Source organism: Fusarium vanettenii (assembly GCF_000151355.1).
Source record: "Fusarium vanettenii 77-13-4 unplaced genomic scaffold NECHAsca_45_unmapped, whole genome shotgun sequence".
In the NCBI taxonomy this organism is placed as follows: Eukaryota; Fungi; Ascomycota; class Sordariomycetes; order Hypocreales; family Nectriaceae; genus Fusarium; species Fusarium vanettenii.
The window spans coordinates 2,803-13,910 of NW_003315843.1; the positions used below are offsets into that span (position 1 = coordinate 2,803).

Here is an 11,108-nt window from a genome sequence, read left to right on the forward strand (position 1 = left end):
TAGCCTCGGCCAAGGGCGTAAGGCAAGGTGACCCTCTCGGACCTCTTCTTTTTTCCCTTGCCTTTCGACCTACCCTAGAGGCCCTAGCTAGGAAGCTACCTAGGGCAACCTTAGTAGCTTACCTAGATGACCTCTATATACTTAATAAGGCTCCGCAAGGCACCTTAGAGGCAGCTAAGGAGGTCTTAAAAGGCTCCCCTTTTAGCCTTAACCTAGCTAAAAGCAAGGAAAAGGCTATAGAGGACCTTAAGCTAGAAGGCTTAAAAGCCTTAGGTACTTATATCGGCCCTATCCGGCCTAAAAGAACCTTCTTGCAAGAAAAGCTAGCTACCCTACAGGAAGCCCTAGAGGCCCTGCAAGACCTTCCAAAGCAGCACTCTTTGCTTCTTCTTAGAGGCAGTATCCAGCTTCTTCTAAGGCACCTCCAGAGGCAGCTAGACCCAACCGGGCTAGAAGACCTTTGGGAAGAGGCTGATACCCTTATAAGAGAGGCTATTATAGCCCTAGTGGCTAGAAGCCCTAGTGAGAGCCCTAAAGAGCCTAATTCAAGCCTTATAGCCCTTCCAGTCAGAGAGGGAGGCCTAGGAATACCCTTACACAAGGACCTAGCCCACGAGCTATTCCTAGCAGCTAGGGAGGCCTCGCAGCCTACCCTAGGCCTTATCCGGAAGCCCCTAGCCCAGCCTACCCTAGACCAAAGCCAGCCTAACCAAGGCCAGCCTAGACTAGGGAAAACAGCCCAACAGGTGCTAAAGGAAGCTAATAAGGCTAGGCTAGCAGGCTTCTTAGAGGACCTCCCCGCTAGCTATAGGCATGCTAGGCTAGAAAATGCTAGCTATCTCGGCCGTAAGTGGCTCGGAGTCTTACCTACCCAAAAAGCCCTATCTTTTACAGACTCTGAGGTCACTGAAGCCCTCCGAAGCCGGCTTTTCTACCCAATCAAGCCTATCAGCTTACCCTGTAGCTCTTGTGGAGCTATAGCTGCCTTAGGCCATCAGGATACCTGCAAGGGTGCTAATAGAAGGTGGATTGCAAGGCATGACGCTATAACTAGGGCCTTTGTGAGAGCCCTAAGTAGCCAGCCTACCCTAGAGGTCGAAAAAGAACCCCTAGTCCACCCAGAAGGTAGCCTAAGGGCCGACTTTGTAGTTAACCTAGGAAATAGCCGCTATTACTATGATATTCAAATCGTAGCTATTTCAAAGGATTCTGCTAAAGAAGACCCTTATAGCACCTTAAGAGAGGCTGCCGAAGAAAAACGCAGAAAATATAGGTCTCTCGGGGCCTTTTTTCAGCCTCTTATTATCTCAGCAGGCGGCCTTATGGACCTAGAGACAGCTAAGACCTATCAGAAGCTCCAGGACCTTATTGGCCCCCTTGCGGCTAACCAGCTAGATTCCTCTATTAGCCTTGCCCTGATGAGGACTAGGGCGACCTCTGCGGCTTCTATAGCCCGAGATACCCCTAGTAACCTAGCTAGGTCGATCTGGAATACCCCTAGGGCTTCTTAAGGCTTTTCTTTATCCTTTACCTTTTATCTCTTATCTCTTATCTCTTTGCCTTTTTCTTACTAGCTATACCTCTCTCTTTTAGTTATTTCTCTTTTTCCTAGCTATATCTCTCCCCTAGCTTTATCTCTTTCTTAGCTATACCTCTTTCCTAGTTATATCTCTTATGCTTTTTCTTTTATTATTTCTTAGAAAAATCTCCCCTCTTTTATCTATAAGCTATATCTTAGCTAGAAGAAACCCCTAGGGCAAAATAGCTTAGATAGTTAATAGTTACTCTGTTCTAACCCTAACCCTAACCCTAACCCTAGATCAAAGATAGCTATAGCATTAGTTATCTCTCGCCCGCATACTAGCTTACTGTGCTTACGGCCCAGCCAGTCAGCATAGTTATCCCGACCTTTAAAGTCTCGACCGGTAGCCTCCTAGACTTGCGACTATATATCTGCCTCCGTCACGGCGGCTAATGCCATAGGGACTATAGCATACTTCCACCGATATAATGCTCCTTTAGTCTCATAACTATCCCGATAGAGCTCCTGCGATATATAATAATAGAAGTAGCTTAAGAAACGTGCCTATAGATCCTTCTTATAGTTAACTAGACCCTAAAAGTTCATATAGCTAGAGAAAGATAGATCCTTCTCTGCTATGGCACTATAGGTACCCTACTAGTGCCTGGCCTCCTTAATGCTATCGAATATCCAGTAGATATGGCAGCCTATCTTACTAAGCTCTTTTATCTCCTCTAAGGCGGCCTCGAAATGTTCTAGAGCGAGGGCATTGCGCCTACCGCGGGCATATGATGCTATGATACCCTACGAGGATAGCTTACTCTTCTATAATAGCTTATCGCGGCGGCAATTATCGTATCGGACGGCATCGAGATCTCTATAGTCCCGTAGGTTACCGTCTAAGTATTAGCCTAAGAGGCGGCGATGGTAACCTTATATCCGGATTAGCCTATATACCTCGCGCGTGCTTAAGTCTAGGTAGCTATCGCAGATATAGTCCTTAACCGGCTAGTCCTTCTCCTCGATGACTATCTCTGCGGTGATGGGCTCCCTAGCTCGCCTGCCCTGCCCTAACTCCTAGGCGTAGTCGATAATATTAAATAGGGCCTCGAGATAGATAATATGGACGATACCTGTAATATTAAGGCCCGTGCCTAGAGCCGCGGTAGCTATGATATAGGGTATTTCGCCGTTGACCTATACCTAGAAGCCCTGCTTGCGCTAGGCTAGGAACTATATATCGCTATTATCGCGCTAAGCGTAATAGTAATAATAACTAAGCTACCGGGTAAGCGCTCTATACTTTGCGTGGCTAGTATAGTATATAACCCCCTTCTCCCCCGGTGCTAGACGTAGGAGCCAGGCATCTACTAGCCTCTTTACCTTTATAACGCCTCGTCTATTACGGACGCGAAGGATAGAGTATTATATATTTAGCCGATGGCTCGAAGCCTATATATAAAGCGGAGCCTAGAGCTATATAGCTTCTTCGAAGTCGCGTTAATAGAGCGGCGGTAGGGTCCTAGTGAGGAATATAAAGGGATACCCTAGGCTCCGTAGGAAAATAAGGTAGCGGAGCTTCGCGCGGTAGGTTTCGGCGGCAATAAATAATAGATAGCACTTATTAATAACTACTCGGTCTAGCCTTCCCTTAATACTTAGATTAGCGGCCTACTATAGGAAGTCATCGGTAATAGCCGCCTCGGCCGAGATTAGCATAACCCTGGGCTAAGATTTATGCGCCTCGGGCTAGGACTTGTAATCTAGGCCGGCATTGACGCAGCGTATGACTAGCTGCCTCTTTAACTCGGCGAACAGAGCTACTACGATAGTTACGCCTATACCTGCCAGCATGGCCGGGACTATAAAGACTAGGCTCTTCCCGCCGCCGGTTGGTAGCATAGTAACTAGCGGGCTTTGCTTCGCCGCGGCTAACCTGACGGCCTCTTCTTGCTGGGGTGACCGAAACTAGGCAGCGTTATTATGTAGGATAGCTTGGAGTGCCCGTAGGATTATATTATCCTTCTTCTTATCCCCTACTGCTACTATTATACCTACCTTTAGCTTCTCGAGCGAGGCGATCTTAGCCTGCTTCTAGGGAGGGTAGTACTTTTCTTTTCCGCTAGACTCGGCTATACCCTTGCGCTTCGAGGATAAAGTTAATGATGGCGGCGGCTCTAAGGCTAATTATTACTATGCGTCGTAGCCGAGGAACTTATGCTAATGATGGCTTACCTGCCCGAATATATCTAGAGACTTGGCTATTAGGCGCTTTAGCATATCGATCGTGATACTATAGTTGGCGGCTATCTAGCCGGTGTGATAGGTAGCTAGATCGTCTAGCGCCTTATATTGCTCTAACTTATTATCGTCGTCGCTATCCTTAAAGTCTGCCCGAGCGGCCCCCCGGTCGCGAGCATACTTCTTATTAATAGCGATAGCGATATAGCGCTAGTCTTAGAGCGTAATCCTACGGCCGATATAGTGGGAGGTCTATTTCCCTATGGCCCTAGATATATGACTGCCCTCCTATGGCCCTATCTCGTTATGCTAGATAAAGTCGCTCGGCAGCGCTATCTTACTATATAGCTCCTATCTATTTGCCTCCTAGCGATCTATTAGCGGTCGGATATAGACTATATATATTATAAGTAGCTGCCTGATCCTCTCTGGCAGGAAGCGGGGGATTACCTTCGGCGAGTTAAAGTGGGCTAGAGACTTATAGTACTAGGTGACGAGCATAATATCGCCGTCGATAATAAAGATATTACGGTCCCTATTAATGCCATTAACTAGGCATAGGCCTATGATCTCTTCCCCTCGGCTAGGCTAGCCGCCGGTGATATAGGAGAGGAGTAATAGAAACTCCTCGAACTTTTTTACTAGCTTTAGGTACTTCTTAATACCTACCTATTTTTACTTACTGGCTCGGTCTAAGAACTCTGCCTTCCGCGAGCCTATGACGAGGTCCTCGAGTATCTTGACCTCCTTGCCTGCGAGGTCGTTAATATGGATAAAGGACCGGCCTCGCCTTGTCTAGGTGAGATTATCCTTAATGCTAGCTAGAGGAATAATAAAATACTCGTCGTCGCCCTCCTTAAATATTAACTAACCCTATAGTAGGTCCTCGGCGTCTTTTGTTATCCTAGCCACTATATGATAAATCTTCTCTATTAGGATTAACTTACCTATAAAGTATATTATCTCGCTATCCTTACTCTAGGATACTATTAGCCGGCTATTAGTCTCCTGCGCGATCTTCCTTCTGTATAATAGTAGGCTGAGCATATAGCCCATAGGAGAGTATATCGCCTTATAGAGCTAGGTATCTCGAACCTAGGCGAACCGTTGCGCGAGGTCTATTATCCCGGTCCGCTCCCGGGTAGGTATAGCCTACTCTCCCAGTAGCGCCCGCCCCGTAAAGACGAGTCCCGTAAGTACATAGGTAAATAGGTAGGTAGGTCAGAGCTGCCCCGTCTCGCCGTTAATTCCTAGTATGCCGACGAAGTGCTATAGCGGGCTCGCAAAAGGGTCCCCGTCGAGCCGCTATATCTAGAAGTCTGCTAGAATCTATAATATCTCTTCCTGTAGCCCCTCGCCTGACTATTCCTCGTCCTATAGATGCGCCTAGAGTAGCTTGAGGCTAGCCCTCTATATATGCGTAAAGCAAAAGCTATATTCGGCAAATAGCGCGTCCTCCTTTAGCGATAGCATATTAAGGCAATAGCATAAGAACCGCTTTATATATACTAGGTAGCGATCTATGCTAGTCTTCTCCTGTAGCGGCCTAAATGGTTGGCTATGCGTATTGTAAGGGTGGGGGCTAGCTAGGAGCAGGCGGGTTATTAGGGGCATACTCTTTAACCCGCCGATATAGCGGTCGAAGAATAGACGATCTAGAGCTATGGCTATCTATCGCAGCTCATCGTTATTATAGCCGGGTATCCTACTATAGGCTTAGATATCCACTAGATTCCTCCCGGCGAAGTGGGCTAACTAGCCGGTCCTCTTTAGCCAGTTCGTCGTCTCGTGCCTTAGGATCCCCTCCTCTATAACCTTCTGTATCTTCTCTTGCTTCTCCTGCTGTAATAATTACCCTTGGGTAATATCGGCGATTATAGTCTGATCTTCTGGGTGTGTTTGTTGCCTATCTATTATCGTCGCTCTTCTCTTCCTACTGACCGGCGTCGGAGGATCTCCTGCTACTAGGATAGTATCGCTACCGCCGGTAGAGATACCTACGTAGAAGTAGTAGATCGCCCTCTTTGGTCCCGTAAAGAATATCTATAGATAGACGCTAGTCTAGAGATCTGCTCGCGCCCTAGCTCCTTTTATGTTATGCTTATTATTAAAGTAAACCCATAGGCGCTTCTAGCTCGGCGTGAGGTGCCTATAGCCCGGCTAGGTATAAGCGAAGCCCCGGTGAATAGGGAGGCCCTTAATGGCCCGGGTCGGGCTTAACGCACCGTGCTGGACGAGCTGCTCTATTGCCGGTCCTTGTAGCTGTAGACCCTTGTGGCGGCGGATGAGATCGCTATGGGCCCGATGGTTAATATTAGGGTGACGGTCCCTTAAGTGACTCTCGAGGTTGCGGACCGCATAGCTATGGAAGGCGTAGATTAATAACTAGTACTCGCCGTTGTATATAAGCCACTCTTCTCCTAGTTGGGTGCCTTCTGTATAAGAATGATAATAATAATAATAATAATAATAACTGGCGGACTCTCCTGTGTCTTCCTGATGTTCTGGCCTGTTGCTATTAGGTAGGTCTGCTAGATGCGCCTGGGCTATTGTAGTGAGTAGCTGCTTGCTTTCGCTAAAGAAGCTCTCTCTTAAACGAATAGTGTCTATTGGAATCTGCTCGATCGTTATTGCCTGCGCTACTACCCGTGTATTATGGACGTATATAATAATGAGATTGAGCTTATATGTTCTCTTGGCCGGCGAAGAATCAATCCGGTATCTAGAGACGCGTTATATTATATTTCCCTCTTCTCTTTATTTTTTCTTTAACCCTAAAGTTCTCTTTCTTTTATCCTGATTGGCTGTAGCATAAAATGGTAGTTTAGGACTGGTAGTTTGGCCCCCCTGTTCGCGTCTTGGACCTATATCCGCGTATTACCTTGTATGGCTATTAGTCTGTGCTCCTAACCCTAGATGGTATTTTGGCCTAAACTACTATTGGCCTCCCGGTTAGGCCTTCGCCGGTATGGCTTTTATCCTTAGCCTCCTATTATTTCTCACTAGGGTCTATATCTAGGCGAGTAAACGGGGTGGGTAGACGTGGCGTCTCATTGAGCAGTAATGGCTAGAGAAGCTCTTAATAGCTTTAATTGCCACTTCCCTCATAAGTGCGGCATCTATTACATAAGTAGCGAATGCACTCGAGTTTATTATATATAAGTCGAGTATTACTTCGGTCGGTATTAGGGCCGGGTAAATACTATAAGTCCTTTAATAGCTTGTATTTGCATCGTCGGCTATGCTATACGGTGTCGTAGCTTACCGGAGCCGAAGGCTACGCGGTAGTAATGCTATTAGCCCCGGGAAGACTAGTAGTATATCTAGCTAAGCACCGCCGCCGCCGCCGCCGCCTAGCCTACCTCCTCCGCCCGGTCTGCCTCCTCCCCGACCCCCCGCTGGGTTCCTACTTCCGCCTCCGCCTCCGCCTCCGCCTCCGCCCCCACGATAATAATCTATATCTATACTCTTTACTACCTATGGCCTACTCTTAGCTTACTTAGTAGAGTCCAGGGACTTAAGTTAAAGGTACCCTCTTTACCCTAGTAATTAGCCCCTAGGGGCAATAGCCTAGCCTAATAGATAAATAAATTAGATTTTTAGCCCTAACCGACGGGATAAGACCTAGTCTAATCCTTATAACCTCTATTCACTTAATTACCTACCCTGCCTGCCCGTTAACCCCACTTACCCTATATCTCTAACTTGCCTAGTATGATATGGTCTTCTGGATAGCCTTATAGAGGTTAGTAACTTTAAGAGCGAAAGGCGCTTTAGCTTAGTGGTTAAAGTAATCCCTTTAACTAAGGGATAGACCTGGTTTCGAGTCTCGGAAGCGTCTAGCTAGCCTTAAAGAGCTTTTTTTGCTAATTAAAATAATATTACTTTTACCTACCCTAGACTATTATCTCTTTCTCTTTTTTATCTTTCTTTTATTTCTTTTATTTCTACCTCCTCTTATATTATTTATATTATCTACTATTAGTATTCTAATTATATAATTAAAGCTAATTATTATTACTAAGTCCTATTCGTATATATAGTTACTATTAGGTATTATGTGGGTAATATACCTACTATGGGAGCTCCCCCCCTACCTTCTTTCTCTCTCTCTCTTACTCTCTTTTTTTTTTTTTTCCCTTCCTATTATTGCCTATTATATTATATTATATATTATTATATATAACTAGTTAAATATATTACACTATACGTAAAACATAGTAATTAACTAAGCCCTTGAGTTTATCTCCACTTGAGCACTAGATCAAAGATAGCCATAGCATTAGTTATCTCTCGCCCGCATACTAGCTTACTGTGCTTACGGCCCAGCCAGTCAGCATAGTCATCCCGACCTTTAAAGTCTCGACCGGCAGCCTCCTAGACTTGCGACCATATATCTGCCTCCGTCACGGCGGCTAACGCCATAGGGACTATAGCATACTTCTACCGATATAATGCTCCTTTAGTCTCATAACTATCCTGATAGAGCTCCTGCGATATATAATAATAGAAGCAGCTTAAGAAACGTGCCTATAGATCCTTCTTATAGTTAACTAGACCCTAAAAGTTCATATAGCTAGAGAAAGATAGATCCTTCTCTGCTATGGCACTATAGGTACCCCATTAGTGCCTGGCCTCCTTAATGCTATCGAATATCTAGTAGATACGGCAGCCTATCTTACTAAGCTCCTCTATCTCCTCTAAGGCGGCCTCGAAACGTTCTAGAGCGAGGGCATCGCGCCTACCGCGGGCATATGATGCTATGATACCCTACGAGGATAGCTTACTCTTCTATAATAGCTCATCGCGGCGGCAATTATCGCATCGGACGGCATCGAGATCTCCATAGTCCCGTAGGTTACCGTCTAAGCATTAGCCTAAGAGGCGGCGACGGTAACCTTATATCCGGATTAGCCTATATACCTCGCGCGTGCTTAAGTCTAGGTAGCTATCGCAGATATAGTCCTTAACCGGCTAGTCCTTCTCCTCGACGACTATCTCTGCGGTGACGGGCTCCCTAGCTCGCCCGCCCTGCCCTAACTCCTAGGCGTAGTCGATAATACTAAATAGGGCCTCGAGATAGATAATATGGACGATACCTGTAATATTAAGGCCCGTGCCTAGAGCCGCGGTAGCTATGATATAGGGTATTTCGCCGTTGACCTATACCTAGAAGCCCTGCTCGCGCTAGGCTAGGAACTATATATCGCTATTATCGCGCTAAGCGTAATAGTAATAATAACTAAGCTACCGGGTAAGCGCTCTATACTTTGCGTGGCTAGTATAGTATATAACCCCCTTCTCCCCCGGTGCTAGATGTAGGAGCCAGGCATCTACTAGCCTCTTTACCTCTATAACGCCCCGTCTATTACGGACGCGAAGGACAGAGTATTATATATTTAGCCGATGGCTCGAAGCCTATATATAAAGCGGAGCCTAGAGCTATATAGCTTCTTCGAAGTCGCGTTAATAGAGCGGCGGTAGGGTCCTAGTGAGGAATATAAAGGGATACCCTAGGCTCCGTAGGAAAATAAGGCAGCGGAGCTTCGCGCGGTAGGTTTCGGCGGCAATAAATAATAGATAGCACTTATTAATAACTACTCGGTCTAGCCTTCCCCTAATACTCAGATTAGCGGCCTACTATAGGAAGTCATCGGTAATAGCCGCCTCGGCCGAGACTAGTATAACCCTGGGCTAAGATTTATGCGCCTCGGGCTAGGACTTGCAATCTAGGCCGGCATTGACGCAGCGTATGACCAGCTGCCTCTTTAACTCGGCGAACAGAGCTACCACGATAGTCACGCCTATACCTGCTAGCATGGCCGGGACTATAAAGACTAGGCTCTTCCCGCCGCCGGTTGGTAGCATAGTAACTAGCGGGCTTTGCTTCGCCGCGGCTAACCTGACGGCCTCTTCTTGCTGGGGTGACCGAAACTAGGCAGCGTTATTACGCAGGATAGCTCGGAGTGCCCGTAGGATTATATCATCCTTCTTCTTATCCCCTATTGCTATTATTATACCTACCCTTAGCTTCTCGAGCGAGGCAATCTTAGCCCGCTTCTAGGGAGGGTAGTACTTTTCCTCTCCGCTAGACTCGGCTATACCCTTGCGCTTCGAGGATAAAGTTAACGATGGCGGCGGCTCTAAGGCTAATTATTACTACGCGTCGCAGCCGAGGAACTTATGCTAATGATGGCTTACCTGCCCGAATATATCTAGAGACTCGGCTATTAGGCGCTTTAGTATATCGATCGTGATACTATAGTTGGCGGCTATCTAGCCGGTGTGATAGGCAGCTAGATCGTCTAGCGCCTTATATTGCTCTAACTTATTATCGTCGTCGCTATCCTTAAAGTCTGCCTAAGCGGCCCCCCGGTCGCGAGCATATTTCTTACTAATAGCGATAGCGATATAGCGCTAGTCTTAGAGCGTAATCCTACGGCCGATATAGTGGGAGGTCTATTTCCCTATGGCCCCAGATATATGACTGCCCTCCCACGGCCCTATCTCGTTATGCTAGATAAAGTCGCTCGGCAGCGCTATCTTACTATATAGCTCCTATCTATCTGCCTCCCAGCGATCTATTAGCGGTCGGATATAGACTATATATATTATAAGTAGCTGCCTGATCCTCTCTGGCAGGAAGCGGGGGATTACCTTCGGCGAGTTAAAGTGGGCTAGAGACTTATAGTACTAGGTGACGAGCATAATATCGCCGTCGATAATAAAGATATTACGGTCCCTATTAATGCCATTAACTAGGCATAGGCCTATGATCTCTTCCCCTCGGCTAGGCTAGCCGCCGGTGATATGGGAGAGGAGCAGTAGAAACTCCTTGAACTTTTTTACTAGCTTTAGGTACTTCTTAATACCTACCTATTTCTACTTACCGGCTCGGTCTAAGAACTTTGCCTTCCGCGAGCCTATGATGAGGTCCTCGAGCATCTTGACCTCCTTGCCTGCGAGGTCGTTAATATGGATAAAGGACCGGCCTCGCCTTGTCTAGGTGAGATTATCCTTAATGCTAGCCAGAGGAATAATAAAACGCTCGTCGTCGCCCTCCTTAAATATTAACTAACCTTATAGTAGGTCCTCGGCGTCTTTCGTTATCCTAGCTACTATATGATAAATCTTCTCTATTAGGATTAATTTACCTATAAAGTATATTATCTCGCTATCCTTACTCTAGGATACTATTAGCCGGCTATTAGTCTCCTGCGCGATCTTCCTTCCGTATAATAGTAGGCTGAGCATATAGCCCATAGGAGAGTATATCGCCTTATAGAGCTAGGCATCTCGAACCTAGGCGAACCGTTGCGCGAGGTCTATTATCCCGGTCCGCTCC

At 46.5% G+C, this 11,108-nt stretch overlaps 1 protein-coding gene across 1 annotated transcript; it reads right to left on the reverse strand.

The window, feature by feature from the left end:
- Positions 1-9,478: 9,478 nt before the first annotated feature.
- Positions 9,479-10,708, reverse strand: NECHADRAFT_88953 (uncharacterized protein; the record flags this gene model as incomplete). Its single annotated transcript, XM_003041469.1, has 5 exons — positions 9,479-9,697; positions 9,788-9,823; positions 9,965-10,039; positions 10,159-10,199; positions 10,654-10,708. The coding sequence occupies 5 exons, from the start codon at positions 10,706-10,708 to the stop codon at positions 9,479-9,481; spliced, it is 426 nt and encodes a 141-aa protein (XP_003041515.1).
- Between the last annotated feature and the right edge of the window lie 400 nt (positions 10,709-11,108).